This window comes from Dermacentor albipictus, chromosome 1 (assembly GCF_038994185.2).
Source record: "Dermacentor albipictus isolate Rhodes 1998 colony chromosome 1, USDA_Dalb.pri_finalv2, whole genome shotgun sequence".
Taxonomy (NCBI): Eukaryota; Metazoa; Arthropoda; class Arachnida; order Ixodida; family Ixodidae; genus Dermacentor; species Dermacentor albipictus.
Genome location: NC_091821.1, coordinates 315,027,579 through 315,046,843, shown reverse-complemented (window position 1 = coordinate 315,046,843; position 19,265 = coordinate 315,027,579). Strand labels below are relative to the sequence as shown.

At 48.5% G+C, this 19,265-nt stretch overlaps 2 protein-coding genes across 6 annotated transcripts in view; one reads left to right on the top strand and one right to left on the bottom strand.

Annotated features, from left to right (window-relative positions):
- The window catches only part of by (focal adhesion protein tensin), a 354,735-nt gene that overhangs the window by 57,341 nt on the left and 278,129 nt on the right, over positions 1-19,265 (top strand). The window contains exon 1 of one of the 4 annotated variants that reach the window (XM_065435194.2): positions 6,747-6,880. The exons of the other annotated variants lie outside the window; for them this stretch is intronic. Coding sequence (XP_065291266.1) covers positions 6,809-6,880 — 72 coding nt within the window. The 5' untranslated portion in view covers positions 6,747-6,808. Of the gene's footprint in view, positions 1-6,746; positions 6,881-19,265 lie in introns of those variants that run through there. 4 annotated transcript variants of the gene reach the window in all.
- Positions 1-19,265, bottom strand: part of LOC135904493 (transport and Golgi organization protein 2 homolog) — a 183,493-nt gene that overhangs the window by 139,792 nt on the left and 24,436 nt on the right. The gene's annotated exons all lie outside the window — the stretch shown is intronic.

The window sequence follows — 19,265 nt, the reverse complement described above, 5'->3', positions numbered from 1 at the left end:
CCTAACTAATAAAAGAAGATAATAGACAGTCGACTGCAATGGTGGTGGGAACACACAAATGTGTTTTTGCCACATGCGTCGAACACGAACAAATTTGTGGAAATGTGACAGTAGCAGTATTCTTAGACATTCAAAAAGCATTAGACACTGTAAGTCACATACACGTATTTGCTGGTATGTTAGAGCTTGGCCTACACGGTTGACCACTGCGATGGGTATCAAATTTCTTGAAAGATAGAAAAATATTTATGGAAACAATCGAATGAGAGAGTAATTATCACAGCATCACGCAGGGCGTTCCGCAGGGCAGTGTTCTCAATCCGTTTTTGTTCAACTGTGTCATGGCAGCCTTGCCACAATCACTCTCGTCTGGTCCACAGTATTCTCTGTACGCAGATGACATCTGCATATCGGCCTCTGGATCTCATATACAAGATGTTCAAACAACGGTGCAAGAGGGTCTTGATAGTATCGACACCTTTATAAAAGAAAGAGGCATGAGTCTTTCATACGCAAAGACAGCCGTACTTCCTTTCACTCGACGACAGCTGAATAATTTCCAACTTACACTTAATGGGAAAACTTTGATGTTTGTGAAAAAGTATAACTTTCTTGGAGTTATTCTTGACCGTCAGCTAACGTGGGCATCACACATCCGCGCAACTGAAAAGCAGACCAATGCAGTAATAAACGTACTTCGCTGACTCGCTGGCACAACGGGGGAGGGGGGGGGGGGATCAGTCTCTTCACTACTACAATTTCATAACGCACTCATAAAACAAAAAAATTACTTACTCGGCACCTATTCTCCGTAGTCTATCGCAAAGTTCTGAGAAACGTCTTCAACGTTTACTATAGCAAGGGGGCTACGAGTGTGTCTTGGGCTTCCGCAGGCTACCTCGAGTTCTTTAGTAATTGCTAAAGCTCGTCACCCACCTTTTCCAGTCATACGAACGGTTGAAACATGCGGACATATTTATCGCATCTTAACCCAACACGAGAAGCATCCATTAAGCCTTGCGCTTACCGAAAGAAACAAAAGCAAAATTCTCGATGTTGTTCAATATAAAGCATTACTACCAAGATTCGAATTATGCAAAGTGGATGTTAGTTACCCTCCCTGGATGTTAACATGTCCTAAAATAGAATTATCGGTTGACGGGATTATATTTAAGGTAGACATGTACATATAGTAGCCGCACAACAACTGGCACTCTTCCAAATTTACTCATTATATCCCCAGTACATCCACGTTTATACATATGGTTCGTGTCATAAAAATTCCTCGACTTCAGCATTCGTCATTCTACATTTAGCGCTAGAGCAAACATTTAAATTATCCTGAGGGACATCTTACACCGTGGCAGAACTGTTTGCAATCCTGTGTGCTTTGCGTTTCTTAACATCAGAAAAACATTCGCAAAAATGGGTTATCTTTAGCGATTCGCAAGCCGCTCTTACATTTCTACAGAGCAATAAGCAAAATTCTTTAACACTATGCTATTGTATGAGACGCTCGAAGAACCTACTAAAGCAAGCGCAATGAACCACGTAATTGCATTTCAGTGGATCCCTGGGCACTGCAATATTCCTGGTAATACTGCAGCAGACGCAGCTGCGAATCGGGCGCACAATAACGCAGAGACAACCAAGTTCCCCTATTGCTTAGTGAAGTCCGTCTGATCCTGAGACAGATTTCCTGTCGCCTCAGTAAAACTACCTGGTTCGTTCAGCAAACTAAACACTCGGAGTTATACTTTATAGACCCATGTATAAACTTATCAATGCCGGAAAATCTAAGAGACAGCAGAAAATTTGAAACATTGGTACACCGCTTGCGTCGTGGTACTGCATTTACGAAACACTTCTTGTACAGGATAAAACGTGTCTCTAGTCCACAGTGTTCTTGTGGCCATCCAGACGAAGATGTGCATCATTTTCTCCTCGAGTGCACGAAATACGATCCACAAAGAAGGGTACTGCAAGCAAATTTGTTGATATTAGACAGAAGACCATGCATTCACTCTAAAAAAGATACTTGGCCCATGGCCAACTGCGGGCCTTCAGAAAAGAGCACTTCTTGCTCTGAAAAAGTTTTTAGAGGACCCCAACCATTTTGGCAAAATATTAAGTTTCAGATTATCCGAATGCGCTAAATGAGTAACACAAATGTTGTTCGTGGTTCATTGGTGATCGCAAGTTTTACGCAACATGTATAATTCTATCCTGTACTTGCAGTGTATTACCTGTGTAGTGTGTTTTGGCTCTTCAACATATCTGACTTTAGATATGCGTACGTGTACTGAACTCATGCACAAAACTTTGCGATTCATGTACTGTTGGACTGTATATTTTTTATTCATCCAGTGTTCTACTGAGTGTCATATTTTGTGTCGCTATTCTCCATTTCTGCGCAAATTTGTTTCCTTTGACAAGTGACAAGGAGTAGCCGGTGCCACCATAAAGGCGCCAAACTCTCCTAAACTTCATTTCAGTAATAAACAAAATAAGCCATCGCCTGCGTCAGCGCTCTTTAATAAACGGGCTTGTCTTCAAACAGTGCCGTTTACATGTAGGGATTGTACGTTTGTGAGCAGTCTTGAACTGCTTTATTAGCATATATGTTCTAATATATTTCTGGACATTAGTGTAACTTTTGCTTAATGCGGCAACATCTGGCTGCTACGTACGATTTAAAAGCAATGGTGTGATGAAAGACTCGAGATATCTATGTCTCGAAACGTCTCGAAATCTTGCTTGTGGCTACGCACAACTTTCACGTCTTGGGTCATTAAGGCGGCTTCTAGCTCTACCTATAGTTTCGTTATGTTTTCGTTCTTCTGGTGAGCTTCCCTGCCATTCCCTATCTCATTTCTCTCTCTATTTCGCTCTCACGTCACTCCAAAGCTTATATACCATTGAAATAAAGACGTGGGCCTGAAAGCGAGTTCGTTGGCTTACGATATACTATACGGAATACTCATAATTTTTGAAAGGCAGGACTGTCGATGCTGTCGGCAGCGCAGTATCACGTTAGTAACAGAACATATATTGATGCAGCACCGTCTTCGCACTCGACAGGTGTTTGTACGCCGCCCTGCATTCTTACTTTCTTCGTTTTTCCTCGGCGCGGTCGCTTGGTAGCTTGTTGTTTCATAATGCGACATGGTTTTTCATCGATAAACGCGAAACGTGCTTTCTCCGTTCGGTTGATATCGCAGAACACGTTTCTCGGCGTCTTTCTCCGTGCCGCGCGTACGTGACCGTATACGCGTAACATAACGCACGCGCTGCGTTACATCCTTCGGGCTCGTGTTTGTCTCGCGACCACTTCGACTGGGAACGCGTTCGCGATAAAACGGGCTAGAGTGCAGAATGTCACGTGTGCAGGGCCGAGAAACAAGTTTCTGGGACGGATCAAGTTCCCAGCGCCGGACGCAGCCGTCGCCGCCGCCATCTGTCGTCGCGTGCGTTTAAGGAGGCCATTGGCGGGCCATCGTACGTACATAAAAACTACGCGGAGACGAACGGCGACCGAGGCATTTGCGACGGGTCCGAAACTGGTATCGAGTTACCGTGGCCCTTGTCGTAAACGGTCGTAAACTTCATTTTATAGGGTCTCTTATTTGGGTTCCCTCGGGAATCCGGGCGCCATTGGAGAAGTTCACGAGATGGCGTGCTTCTGATAGTAAAGGAGGCTTCAAATGAGGTCCTTCCCTCAGTTGTTATCTGTTTTACTCACCGCATTCCCGGCACTCCCTTTGAGCCTGCGCTGTGCTCAGGTAAATTATGCTAAGGATAAAAGCAGCGCAGTGTGGAGAGCGCGAGGCGCACGTTCCCCCTTCGATTCCTTCACGTCTGCGTGCCATCAAATGTTGCGTATATATATTACCTGTGCCGGGCATCAGCTCGACGCTGAGAACGAATGAATAATCAAAGGCGCGGGACCCTCTCGTCTCGTCCTTCCGGGGTGAATAGCCCTGGCGTCCATTCCTCTCCGCGCGGGCGTGTTGGTGCAGCAGCGTGCGCTGGGCGAAGGCTGCGAGCGCCGCTATGCGCGATGAAGCTGCGAACCTTGCGGTGCGGCCGACGCGTATTCATAAACAACCGCTGTGGCCGAGGTTCCCGCGTGATGAATTTACGCCGCGAGGCATGTACCGAGCGCATGTTTTCTTTGTTTGTTTGTTTGGACTCGCGCTGACGCTGTTTTACTGCTTGTTACAAACACGTGCAACCGGTACTTTCGCTCTCTGTTCGCTCCAGCGGGGGTTAATGATCGATTTCATGCCTGCACCCCCCTGCTCTCGGCAACATAGTCCAAAATAGCGCCTCTGCTAGCGATCAGCGTGGCTATGGGTATGACGTTTATCAAATTTGTCCCCGCTCCCCTCTCGAGCGACGAGCCGAAAACGAACCGTGTCGCCAGCTGAAACGCATGCATGCGCGCCGTCCTCCGGCTGCCCTGCTTTTTTTATGCTCTCGAGGTCTTTTACTGACGGTTTCCGGCGGTTTCCGCCCTTCCAAAACGCCCATCCCAGCGTGGTTCCCGGAATTAAAGCGGTCTTCAGAGGGAGTCGCTTTCTTCGGCAGCTCTTTTTTGCTGTGCCGCTGCTTCCGAACGAAGATTCGTTTTCCGACGCCGCAATGAGCGCCGGAATGCCGCCACGGCAGCAGCGCCTCCCCTCCCCCGGTGTCTCTATGATTAACCGCCGCCTTTTGCTTTTGCAACTTCGCTCCGCTCGCCTGTTCGTTTTCCCGCGAAAACAAATGCTCGCGAGCGAGCGCGCTCGTTGCGTGTGGATGCCCCGCGCATGTACTGCGAGCGCGTCTCCTCGTTTTCGGAAGAGACGGGAGCTCCCATCGTGAGTCGGCAGTCAAGCGCTCGTTCCTCGCCCCGCTGGCCTCGGCGTGGCTCCTATGCTGCAGCATCACGGACGGGTGCTTGACTTAGTGAAGGAGGGAGTCCGTCCGCCCAGCTCTCATCTTTTTCGGCAGCTCGTTTGGCCATGGGAGTTCGACGGCATCGCTCTCCCTGGGCTCTCTCCTCCGGTGTGTCCGCCGCGCTCCGTGATTTTCGGCGTCATCATCGCACAGTCAAACGATTGCTTCTCGCCCTTGCCCCGCGCGTGTCTGCATAGCTGCAGGCAGCAGTACGTGGTGAGCCGAGCGGTGGGGGCACATTTCACCGACTTGGCTGGCCTTGTTCTGCTCCTTGGCGCGGCGTCCGTGCCGCCTCTCCACGTAACTGCTTCGTTGCTGTTCGTTTGAAGGAGCGGGAGAAGGAGTGAGTGAGAGCGGGGCAGTCTTCGAAAGGGGAAAGAAGGCGGCGTGTATACTACTGCCGCGAGCCCGCGGGGCTTTCCTGAACGCGCACACTGCGTGCTCCCCCCGCCGGCGGAAGCCTTCATCTGCCCGCGGAGTGGGCGTCTTCTCCTCTAGGGGCGACCCTCACCAGGGGGGGCAAGGGGGGGGGGGGTGGCGAGTTGTTTTCTCTGGGGAAAGGAGGGATCGGAGGGGGACGGGAAGGCCGCCACTGCTGAACCGAACGGATGGATGCCACGGCACGGCAGCAGCCGCGGGACACGGCTGTCTTGGCCTTTTGTCGGAGAAGCTGTGCCGCACTGGACTCACCAACACTACCAAGAGCAGCGCTGCCGAGCCTCTCTCTCTCTCCGCACGGCGCCTGTGTTGAGTCCTGGAGTATTCCCTATGCTGTACTATTTTTTTCTTTCCCTCGTAGAGTGAGAGACGACTTGGCATCTCGTCGCGCACAGAGACCGCGCGTGTGTTGTGAGATGAGCTGTCTTATGGACAGGCACTACATGGAGTCGCCGAATATTGCCGACAGCGGCCTTGTTTTTCTTCGTGGCTAGCGCTTTGCCGGAAGGAATAGGTCGAACTTCTCATTGGATTATTTCGCTGTTCCCCTCACAAGCCTTCGGGAACAGTGCCAGAGGCGTCTGCCATCGAGAGTTTTCGAACCATCCCGGCCGTGTCGCAAAAGTGCGCGCCCACGGGACTGGAAATCACCTCTCGTGCAAGCGGCCTCGCCTGGCGCGGCCGAATTGACCCGCGATCGTCGAACCTGCCTCCGACCAGCTCTGCAGCCGGCCACGGCGTGCTATGTGGGCGTTGCATCCAGTTCCCGAGGCGGCCTTGCGGTCGCCGCGACCGTGACCGCAGCGGACGCGCGGCTCGTACAGCGGCGGCCGCCCGAGAGAGCGAGCGGTCCGCGTTCGGCGCCCGGCCTATCTGGCGCGCTCCTTCTGTCAGCAGCGTGCGAGGCAGCCGTGCGTCTTCCCTCTCGTGGCAGCCGGGGACGTGCTCGATGTAGCCAGCACGCGAGAGACGCTTCGCCGGTGCAATCGCCGTGTGCCGCTGGACGCTCCTCGGTCGACTCCCGCGCGCTCGTGCCACGCCGAGGGTCCCCTTTGGCCGGGGTCGTCTTCGCTGCTGCGCCGGTGTGCGTCGGTGTGGAGCACCTTCCGCTCGCCTTTCTCGGCTGAACAAATTCTGCCTGCCACGCCGCGCGCGCGTTATCGCCTCACTGCGCTCGGTTTCGCGCATCCCGCAGGAGAGATTGTTGTGTGAGCGTGTGTGTGTGTGTGTGCGTGTGGGTGCGTACGCGCTGCTCTCGGATGCCCTCAATGAGCTGACCCAGCGCGGCCGGCTCGACGTTGTGCGTGCCACCTTCTCTTGGATGCGAATGCGATGCTGCGCCTCGAAGGAGGCGAGTCGGTCCTGTACGGCGCCGGCGGCGCGTTTGTGAATTCGTGACCGGCTCTGTCAGTCAAAGCGTTCGCTAGCCATGTTGTCGTCCTGCTTTTGCGGGAGTGGATCGTCCCGGGAGTTGCCGAGACACACGACGTCGACCTTTCACGTGAGTTGGGCTCTCGCATACTGGGCGTGAAATGGGGTTGTTCCATCGGTGAAACGTTCTTGCTAGTTCGCTTTGCACTTTGAGTTCTAGGTTCGTGAGGTCGATGCAAACAAGGCGCAAAAGACGTCTTCTATATTTTACCGACATCCTGCGCAAGAAGAATAAAGCAAACATCCGGTACCACAGCTTGCAAGCTCCAAACCAACTTTGCGACGTTTGTCGCCAGCTGGTTGGGAGCGCTTCCTTCGCCGTGGTCCTTGTCGAACACTTACACTGCATAAAAGCACATTTTTGTGTACATAAAACAACTGTTTTGGATACTCCGTGATTTTACGAAAGCAACATGTATGATAACGGGTTGTACATTTGCGCGCATGTGTTTGTACGGGCATCGCGTGAGCTGTAACACCTGCCGCCTATTACATTCGCGCGACTATACTTTGCTTGATTTTCTGTAATGCTGCACCTGATCCGCATGGCGAAGCACAGCTGGTGTATGTGTCCCTATCCGACCTCAGAGTGTGCTATTCACGGACCTATTAATTGTAGGCCTGTCACCCACCCCAGACGGTCAGCCGCGGGGATTTTCTGGAGTCACTGTGAGCTAATGTGCACGTGGGTGAGACTGGGCAAACGAGGGCACATTAGATGGATGGAAACAACTTTATTCTGAATCCGGCAAATGTGACGACCCGGGCTCAGGTCTCCCATGAGGGGACTTCGAGGCCTTGCCTCGTCGCCGCCTCTCGGGCTTGCTGGACAGCCCACTCTTGTGTCTTGAGGTTGGAGCTGCGCAGAGCGGCGGCCCACTTCGACGCAAGAGCCTCCGGAGCTACTGCCATTATAGCTGATGTAACCCGACACTCCCACAACATGTGTGACAGCGTCGCTCTAGTTGCCTGACATAAATTGCAAAGAGCAGTCGGGTATTGCGCGGGGAAAATGTGCTGCAATCGCACCGGACTGGGGAAGGTTTGTGTTTGCAATTGTCGCCAGATGACTGCCTGGCGACGTTTCAGCATGGGGTGAGGTGGGGGCAGCAACCGCCTGCCTAGCTGGTAGTGCTTGGTGATGTCATTGTACCTGACCAGGCGTTCTCGCGTGTTTTGAGCCAGCAGTTCCGAACTCGAAGAGGCAGTCTCCGATTCTGCGCGGCGGGTCAGTTCTCGCGCAGAGCGGTGTGCTACCTCGTTCAAGTTAATGAGGCCCTCATCGGTGGGGGTGGCGACGTGCGCTGGAAACCATATGATGGCGGTGTTATCTAAGTGCTGTCGACCAGCTTTCCTTAGAATCTGGAGAGCTTCGGAGGAAATGCGCCCCCGCGCGTAGTTGCGAACTGCGGATTGTGAGTCGCTAAAAACTACCTCGCAGAGGGGGTCGGTAAGCGCAAGCGCAATTGCTACCTCTTCTGCTGTTTCGGGGTATTCTGTTGCGACACTACACGCGTGCGTAAGCCGGGAGCTAACGTCTACGACTACCGCCGTGAACCGGTGTTCTCGTGTGTATTCTGCGGCGTCTACAAAGCGCGTAGTCCTCTTTCCACCCAAGGAGCGCAGCAGTGCCTTGGCACGGGCCTGGCGTCGGCCCCGATTAAATTCGGGGTGCATGTTTCGAGGTATAGGGGCGACAATCAGCGTGTCGCTGAGGTCAGGTGGAATGACCTGCATGTTTCTGACCGTGTTGGACGTGGTAGTTGAAGCCGAGTTTCTGCAGGATGTAGCGGCCCGCGGCTGTCAGAGACATGCGTTCGAGTTGAGAGGTTCTTTGCGCATCCACAATTTCCTCAAGCGTGTTGTATACCCCCAGCTGTAGCAGACGAGCAGTGCTTGTGGACTCCGGTAGGCCAAGGGCGATCTTGTAAGTCTTGCGTATAAGGGTGTTGATTTTCTCCCTTTCAGTGACATTCCAGTTGTGGAAGGCAGCCACATAAGTGATGTGACTGATTGCGAAAGAGTGTATGAGGCGCATGACACTGTCCTCCTTCATGCCCGTGTGCTTGTTTGTAATGCGTTTGATCAGGCGGGTAGCCGCTGTAACCTTGCCTTCGATTTTGCGAATAGCTTCTATGTTTGACCCGTTGGCTGTTATATGCATGCCTAGGATGCGTATCTTCGGGACTCGGGGAATGCAGGAGCCGTCTTGCGTATAGAGGATTATGTCGTCACATTGGCGCGATTCGGCTGTAGGCTTGGGCCGGCGGCGCGAGCGGTAGACGAGCAGCTCCGATTTCAGTGGAGATAGTCGGAGACCTGTGTCTTGGAGGTAGGTTTCGACTGCAGAGACCGCTGCAGTAAGGTGCATTCTATCTGACCATCACTGCCCTTGTTGACCCACAGGGTGATGTCATCTGCGTACAAGGCGTGATGGAGGCCATCGATCTGGTCGAGGCAGGCCGGGAGACCCAACATAACGAGGTTGAAAAGGAGCGGGGATATGACCGATCCTTGAGGAGTGCCGGTGCTTCCTAGTGTATGTTCGTCGGATGTCATGCTGCCGACCGCGAGGGTGACTGTGCGGCGCGACAGGAAGTCTCTGACGTAGTTGTAGCTTCGCTCACCCAAGTTGAGCTTGTTTATGCGGCTCAGGATTGCTGCATGTGCTACATTGTCAAATGCCTTTTCCAAATCTAGACCGAGGATGGCCCGGTTGCCACTAGTTGGGTCATTGATAATCTGGTGGTAGAGCTGGAGCATGACGTCTTGAGTGGAGAGGTGTGACCGGAAGCCCACCATAGTGGGTGGGTAGGCTCCAGTGTCCTCGAGGTGGTGGTTGATGCGGGAGAGGAACGCGTGCTCCATCACCTTGCCAACGCAGGATGTGAGGGAAATGGGCCGCAAGTGATCGAGGCTGGACGGCTTGCCTGGCTTCGGTATCAGGACTGCTTTAGAGCGTTTCCACGCCTCTGGGATGCAACAGGGGACATTAGTCGGAAAATATTCCTAAAGGAGCGACGCGGTATGTCGAAATGAGGCTCAATATAACTCGACAGTGTTATACATACAGATTGCTCCATGCTTTAGCAAAATTTCCGCTCGGTTGGTTTGCCATGATGTCTTACTACAATATTTTAGTCCTTGCTGCGACTTTCGGCATGACAAAAGGATGGCGAACATAAGCACCTAACTCTGTCGTCCTGTGCTGTTCAAATGAGCCTTAACAGCTCAAGAAAATTGTAATAAATATTTAACTCTATGCGCATAAGATTGGCCTGTGTTCCTAAACATCAATTAGTGTTTCACGTGATCTATTTTCTACCTTAAAATATATGATAGCGTTCTGACCTGCGAGTAGATCCAATGCGACCAGTTTTTATGAAACATAAAAAAGTGGTAAACATAACTTATCTATTAGCAAAGCTAAACCCTCGTTAAATAATGGGTTCAAGGTTGCTTTTTGTTTTGGCAGTGGGATGGCCCTCAATGGCAGAGAGGAATACCCAAGGACAACGCAAGCATTGCCTATCAACACAGCGCTTGTGTCGTCCTTTCTACTCCTGTCTGTGTTCTTTCACTGCGATGCTTGCTACATGGTGAACTTAATCCAGCTCGCCCAGTTTCCGATTTTTGTGCAATGGAAATGCGGATCAGTAAGAGGTGAAGGGGGTGGGCGTGGAACATTCCGATACATTAATCATGAGTGTTATATAGGATGTATACTTTTTTAGACTGAACAAGAATTCAGAAAAAAAAAACACGAGAAAAGACACGCATGTGGCGGGTAGCAAAATTTTACTTCTTGAACTCCAAGAGCCGGACACTATTTGCACGAGGCATCGAAATGCATAATTAGATCATTTGGAAATATTGCTAATTAACGTTTTTAATAATTACCTTATACGGCACATGTTGAAATTTACGAATTCTAGCTGGTCAGTTCGCAAAGCATATACACTTGGTACAAATTCTTCAGTTTCGTGGTACGCGTTTGTAAAATGTGGAACAATATACACTGGCGTTCCAGTTACCCTTGTATTTTAATGCATGAAAAGGCATTTTGTTAAAAATGTAAGCGGAACAACCGTGAATGTTTACCGCGATTTTCACGGTGCTTTTCTGAATATTGGTGGTAGTGTCAAAATTCGTTGCAAAGGGATGTGCCTTGAAAACTTATGGGCTTCATTTCGTAAATTGCAATACGTGCCGTAAAGAAATTAGGTCAAATGCTGATCACTCCAATTTTGTTTTCTATTATGCACACAAACGACTTGAAAATACAGGTCACAGCTTCCACCAAATCAGAAGGATATGTACAGGCTGCAGCCACATGCAGGCTACAGGAACCTTCAAAGAGTAATCAGTACACTCAATAATAATAATATTTGGGGTTTAACGTGCCAAAACCACTTTCTGATTATGAGGCACGCCGTATATTGGAGGACTCCGGAAATTTAGACCACCTGGGGTTCTTTAACGTGCACCTAAATCTAAGCACACGGGTGTTTTCGCATTTCGCCCCCATCGAAATGCTGCCGCCGTGGCCGGGATTCGATCCCGCGATCTCGTGCTCAGCAGCCCAACACCATAGCCACTGAGCAACCACGGCGTCAGTACACTCACTTATACATGATAAGTGAACACTTGATGAAACGGAATATTTGTGTTGTCACTGTGGAGTGTGTCTCGCGTGAATGCAGAAACGTCTCAAATGACGGACTGGGAACAATACACGCAGGTCGTACTGCGTGAATACACGCAGTAAGCGCATCGTCCCTTCCATTCTCTTCGCTTCTTGTCTTTGTGCGCTTTTACAGTTTGAAGATGCGTGTCAATCGTTCCATCCCCCATTTTCTAGCGAAAAAAAGATAAATCCGAAATATTTGATCACACTTACAATCATATTTTATCAGTGATTTGACCGCATCCACGTAGTTTTTTTTTTTTTTAATCCAGTTTCGAGCGTTGTATGTAACCTATACAAAGACACACAACGGCGCATATATCACTGCTGACGTGCGTACCTGTATCAAATACTGCAGGGTCATGCAGATTTACGGCGAGAAGCACACATTAGACCAGCTTTTATTTAAACACGAAACAGGTCAACCGCCACCTCATGCACCAGACTTCATAAGAGAGGACTGTATAGGTCGTGTACAGTTATGCGGGTGGCAAGCCAGTCGACTTGATCATGATTTTAAGGCTGAGTTGTCACGACCGAGAGCAGAATATGCATGCAATGCACGGCATCTGTAGATCGTGTCCTAAAGAAAAAAAAAAGAGCAATGGGAAGAAAGGAAGAAAGAAGCAGTTGGCCCAGCTTGCTTAAGAGACGTGCCGGGCTGGGTTCACGGCTGGTTACCTGTCAGTGACGCAGAAACGGCAGCGAGTTCTGCGGGGGACTAACTCAGGACCTTGGGCACTTTGCGTGTTTCGGCACATCAAAGGCGTCAACGCAGCGGGCGTCTGCTTACGCACTGATAAAACGCGGCCGTCGTATTCTTGACATAGTGGCTCTCGCGGGCAAACACGCCTGACCGTATCTTGAGCGACCGCGATAGCTTTCATAGTGGCTGGCGCGCGGGTCAGCTGTAGGTGCGCGAAGGTTTGAAGCTCCGTGCAGGACCGGTAAATGGCGGGCGCGTGGGTCTGTTTACAATCGCCGAGGCCGACGCAGTCAGCGGCGCGCCCTCTGTGCGTCCCCTATCGGGAGCGATGGCATTTCGCGATAGCGCCGGGGACGTCGGCGCCTCGTCTTCCGATCGCCGGAAGCCGTGTAGCCAGGCGTGGTGGCATGCGTTTCGTGCCGCCTGCCTTACTTCCGAACTCCTTGGGAAGCTGCCGCAGTTATCGTCGCCTGATTAGGCGGGCAGAATACTAAATAAGTCATTGTTATCTCCTAGGTTACCGCAGGTACCATAGGCTGATCTTGCCGTAATTTATGCCTAGTGTAATGAGTTCAAGTAAGCCTTGAGAGAATATTAATTTCAGTCAGCATCTGCAATCTGAGCTGTTGCACGGCTATATATACAGTTGCCGGCTTTAAAAAACTTCACAATATAAGAAAGTTGATGTGGCCTGTGGCTTGACTCTGGACCTATCGTAAGTCTCGATCAGTCGCTGCACCAAGCTAACCGTTATGCCAGCAGCCAGTGAAGCGCGAGGCCGAATTCATCACAAGCTGGAAGCGGGAGCGCATTCAGCCCGATTAGAAAATTGGTCTAACGAGGCCCCAGTTTACAGTTGTGGATCAATTTGGCCTCGCTCTACTATCTTATATTGCATCTTTTCCTTGGTTAACTGCTGCGGTGGTTCCGGGTTTGAGACCCATTGCAAGAATTTTTTTTTCTTTATTTGTTCTAAGAAAATTGTGCATCTGTTCGTTCGAACCCTGAGTTAACATAACAGTTCACTATAATTTTCGTATGACCCACCACCGTAGCTCAGTGGCTTATCAACTACGGCGTTCTACTGCAGAGCTCTAGGCTGCACGTTAAATACCAGGCCGCACCGGCCTCATTCCGATGGCAAGAGGATGCAAAGTAGTTGGTGTTTCTATAGAATAAAGTGCACGTTAAGGGACCCCAGCTGGTAAGTATTAGGTCAAAGGTCTGTGCTGTGTTGCATCGCGCTTCGCATAATCCAGGTGCAGCTCCAGGACGTTAGAATCAATCAATCAATCAATCAATCAATCAATCAATCAATCAATCAATCAATCAATCAATCAATCAATCAATCAATCAATCAATCAATCAATCAATCAATCAATCAATCAATCAATCAATCAATCACGTGTACCATCTTGTACATGTAGGCGCAGTTGAAAGATCTGACGATGGCTTGAATAGCAGAACACTGTTGATTACGAAGATGGCAGATCATGTACGAATGCTGGAAAGGCGCGGCTGGCCTGTAGCCCGTCCTGCTTATGCCGAACATGGCCTCGCTTATTTTTTATCCTGCCTTCTTTTCGCCTCCCCGCGAAGGTACAAGACAGTTCTGGCTTATGGATACAAGTAGGGCCTCCTAAGTAAATGTCACTGCCGCTCGTGTCGATCGAAATTACAAACAATAAGACAAAAGCAGTATTGAGCAGCTCACATATAAAAACAAATGTAATTCCTTCGCACTAAAATATAATTTAACAATTAAAGGTAATAAACGATAGTTGTTTACTTAAACTATTGCTTGAAAGGGTCTGAACCTAAACTTCTTGGTATGGCTTCATTACGGGGAAACAGCGCGGAAAAAAACAAAACAAGAAAGACTGAAGGCACCGGCGCTGTCCTGGAAAGGCGCCGTCTCGTCTGTCTTTTCTTGTCTTGTTTCTTTGCGCTCCTTCCCCGTAATGAATACTATTGCTTACGTTTGGTTGCAATTTCAGAGATACACGCGCCGCATGTGTCAAACGCATAGGCATGGTTACATCGTTGGGAGGATGCAAAAGCTCAAGACCTATGAAAATAAACGTGATTCGATGAGCGATACAACTGTTAGAGTTGTTAGAGTCTATGGTGAAGCATGCATCTCCTCAAATAGCGAGGCAACGAGCTTAAGGCATGTGTTTAACACAAGTCTGGACCAGTGTTCGGGTGCTCTTTTCTCCGCCAAGGAGCGATCGTCCAGTTTGTCAAGCACAATCGATAGTGCTGTTCTATTTATCTTTTATTTATTTAGTGTACCCTCATGGCCAGAGGAATTACAGAGGGGTGTGGTTAAATCAGTAAAAATGAAAAACAATATGAAACAAAGGAGTGATAATGTAACGTATAGTAAGAGTAGCTCAGTATACAATGTTAGCTAAAAAGTATGCATAAGCCAGTAACATAAAAGAACATAAAAACGAAAAGTGGATGTAGTAAATAGTATAAGTGGCTACGTTATATAATATTAGCTATAAACAATTCTTGAAATGACAACGGTGTACTACCACGGAGCAATGTGCGCGGGCTGGTGATTTCACTCATGGGATGTGTACGCATTATATGTAATTAGGACGTAACCACACTGTAACGACGTCCGTCACAGAGGAGATGTCTGTTCGTCCTCTCGCAGCTGAAGTTATTGCCAGCATGGGCTGTGAGTCATTTCAGTGCGAAATTAATATAAGCATTAGACACATGGCAGCGCGGAATTGTTCCTTCAGCTCGTGGTATCCCCAGTGGAAGAAGTTGCAGATGTTCATGCAAGCTATGAATATGTAGCTTTAGTACATTCGCTCGAGCTCTACTGTGCCAGCGTAAGTTCGCGCGCGAGTGAGCGAACCCTTATAGCTGCCTAATTCTCTTCGAAGGTGGCATCGCCGCCCTTAAAAATAATTGTGTGTGTGTGTGTGTGTGTGTGTGTGTGTGTGTGTGTGTGTGTGTGTGTGTGTTTGTGTGTTTGTGTGTGTGCTCACTTTACATATATACATATATAATCTTGGCTCTCCTTCTATCACATTTTATTTTCTTTACACCGTTCTCCAGCACAGGGTAGCCAGCTGGTATTTATGCAATCTAACCCCCTCTCTTCTTTTTTTTTTCTTTTTTGGCTCCTCCTCCTGCTTCTAATAAATAAAGTATGACATAGTTACTCTTCTTCGAAGGGCAGCACGGGGGTTGTGACTACATCTGTGCACGCGCATTCGTACTCATTCGCGCCTACTACAACGCATGTTTAAAGTTTGAAAACAAAACATGCTTCGCTTGCGCTTACTTTCATCTTTTCTTTCCCGTTCGAGATGTGTGAAGCCGCGTGTAAAAAAAGGCTCCTGCTCATCTGCAGACTACTACTCGTCGTTAGTATTCTAGTCGTGCACGGTAGTATGACAGACTCCCCATTAACTTCGTCGTCCGTCCATTCTTCGTGCTACGCAAGGTTGGTAGGCTAATGAGCAGCCTTTCTTCAGCCTGCCCACCGTGGTTGCTCCTCGAAAACACTACACAAGAGGGTGTGCTGTAGGTTTCGCTGGGCTCCGTATGTGAGCATTGGATAGAGCACATATTGCTTTTCCTTTTCTTTCTTTCTCTACTTTCTCTTCCTTTTATTTATTTATTTATTTATTTATTTATTTATTTATTTATTTATTTATTTGAGTGGTGTTGATACTGTCTCAGAGTGGCTCGCCCTCATGAAGAAGAAAAGTCGAAATCTTCGTCATCACCCTATACAAAGGTCTTACAAAAACCATCTGTTATGTTCAGGGTATGCCAAGCAAAATATGTTTTGCGCAACTTCCGCAATGTGAAAATAGAGAGAGAGAAGGCAGGGCTTTTAACCGGAAAGGCGTCTAGTTAGCTACCCTACGCTGAGGAAAGGGAGAAACAGTTCTTGAACTGCGAAGCTTTCTTTCTGAGAAATCTGTATGGGATTCTTTTGTAGCTTGTACTAATGACGGGCATATGACTGATCCGTTCCTCAGTTTTAGTAAGATAAATCAGTGGTGGACCAATGAGCGCATTGCTCGTGAGTAATATTGGTAGAAATAGCCTGCAGAGGGAGTTCTGTCCTTAAAGTGGCCAGTAAAGCAAAGCAAGTCGCAATAATACTGGTAGTTTAAAGGTGGTAATTTCAGGTTGAACACTGACCGCGAATTTCTGTTGCCCGTCGGATAAGGTTTAAGCGCCAGCTGAAATGGTGAAAGCATGCGGTGCCTGATACTTCGTGTCACTCGTATATGGGCTGAGGCGTTAACATACGAGCGATTAAAATTACTTTTAAAAAATGCTGATTGAAATGAAAAAAAAAAGCAAAGTAAGAACAAACATGTAGTGGAGGAAGGAATGCCACACATAGGAAAGACGTTGAAAAATAAATTAAGGATTCAGACGCATAGAGTAAAATGGAGTGGCGCCTGACACCGACAAAATTGCCGGGAGCCAGTGGGGCATACTAATCCAGGTGCAACCAATATCAGGAAGGCCCACTAAGTTTCATCAAAAGACAATCCCTCACTAGAACAGGAATTGGTCTCCCTGGCGCAGTATTCGGCCACTACCTCTCAAATGACTAATTCGATCAACCAATGGCCTTCAGTCCCCAGCAGCTGCGGAGCACCTGACCAAGATGAAATTGTAAATTCGCAGGCGCTAGTTGGAATTGGCTGGCGCAGAACAGCGGTAATTGGAGATCGCAGGGAAAGGCCTTTTTCCTGCAATGTACATAAAAGATGATGATGATGATGATGATGATGATGATGATGATGATGATGATGATGGCAAGCACGTGAGGACTATTAAACGCACCATATTTCGTCTTCCCTGTGTTCTCCGCGGTATCGTGATACATCGCACCAAAATATGGGCTTCGTATCGAGCACCGGAAGATTTAATTAGCCTATAGCTTGGGGGCCTTTCCCCTTACTTATATTAATGACATCTGCTGCGGATCATAACATCAAGGATATTTCTTCAGCTAGCCCTTCTTACTGCCAGTGTTATGCCGGGTATAGGCGCTGGACTGTTTACAGGGTGATCATTTTTAGGTTTTACGGAATGTTTAAAAATTGCCTGTGTCAGTTAGCATAATACGTGTCCTTGATTTTGATTATTCGAAGAGGCGAACATTGCTAGCACGCAAAATTGAAACATATGTTCAAATAATTAACAACAATTCAATAATGAACTTCTCAGTTTGCGGCGCTGTTGCAATTTACGAATTGTAGTTGGTGAGCTTACTAGACATATCCACTTGAAATTTTAGTTTCCAGGATGACACCAGTTTCGAGATATTATTTCCCCAAGTGTGGAACGATATACATGGGCGTTCCAGTTACTTTTGTGGTTCAATGAATAAAAGGGCGTTTTGTTCAAAATGTAAGTGAAACAACAGTGCACCTTTCGGGCGAGTTTGATGGCATGCATCTCCGTAGTGTTGTCACTCTGGAAATTCTTTCCAAGTGGATCAGCCTTGCAAGCTCACCGGCTACAATTCGCAAATTCCAATATGTGCCGTAGAGTAATTAATTCAAAAGATAATTAGTGGGTTCCGTTAATTAGTTGAATATTTATTTCCATTTCGCGTGGAAGTAATGTCCGCCTCTCTAAATAATCCAGCTCAAGGACTAGAATTGCGTTATCTGCAACAGACAATTTTTAGAATTTCTATGTTTAGAAATTTCATAAAACTTAAATATTATCACTCTGTATACTCCAGCGCACAGTGCGACATGGTTACCATAGTCCAAATAAATAAATAAATTAGTAAACAAATAAATAACTAAATAAAAAGAAGAAAGAATGAAATAGTTTCAATGCCTGCCTCGGGGTCCTCGAAATAGTGAAAGTCGGGCACAAGTTATCTCTGTGTTGCGCCGCGCCCGTATTTGATCAAAGTCATCAAAGTGAGCAGCGAAAAGGGAATCTGTCTCTGCTCACATTCTTTCTTTCTTTTTGCATTATATTGCTACACGCATGTGATATTTGATTGTTTGAACAAGGCGCGTGGGTGCCATCACTCGCGAAAAGAGGAGGAAGAACGAACTGGGCTCGCGCTGCGAATCTAACCGGTCAGCGCTGCAACCGCTGTTGTAAATATAACCTGTAAATAGTTGCTCGTCTTGCTGACTCGTCCTTCGCGTAACAATGTGGTGGAAGGTGCCGTTCCCTGTCGTCGCCACGGAGCTCCGCAGCGGCCGCACCGTCCCGCTTTCCGCCATGGCTCCCGGAGACGACACCTCGTCTCCTTCTACTCCTGCGACCGCGGCAACAATGTACGTTGCGGTTACAAATCCCCGCGATCCTGGCATATTCTCCGGCCATGATAATGTCGACGTTGAGGACTGACTCAACCTGTATGAGCGTGCTAGCCAAAACAACCGCCAAAACAATATTTCCGGCCACAGCAGAACCAGTCCTTTGTAGACTTTTTCAGATGGGCATGCTACTAGCTCCAAGTTCACCAGAGACGTCCACTGTATCGACTGGCCAAAATTTAAATCAATCATGGAATATTGCTGTCGAGACGACATACCATCCAACCTAGGGGACGCGATAAAGGGTGCCTTGCAGGTTGCCACACATTCGATTTTGGAAAGTTCCGCACCCACCGAATCTGACATCAGGTTAGAGAAACTTCGGGCTATTCGCCGTCGTGCGGAAGGAAGATATAGGTGCACGAAGTCCTTTTATGATTTGAGATTGGCCAGACGCACACAGAAGAAAATACAGCATCGTACGAACAAGCTGGCTTCACAATGATGGATGTCTTTCTGCGAGACTCTGCCGAAAGCCTTTGTCTCTCATATGGAGAACTGTTTGTGGCCTCCGTACAACCCCTGGACAGCGCCACCCATTTAATTCCCTGGCCCTTTACCTACAATGCAAAGAGATTGAAGTCGCAGAATCCTTCGGTAGAAGGATTGCCGGTGAAGCAAGTTCCCTGGGAAAGCAGACTCCCCGCCACTCACCATTCTTAAGTGATCCCCGTATAGAGTGCCCTTTTTCTCTGAACGAACTAGAGGCTTCGTT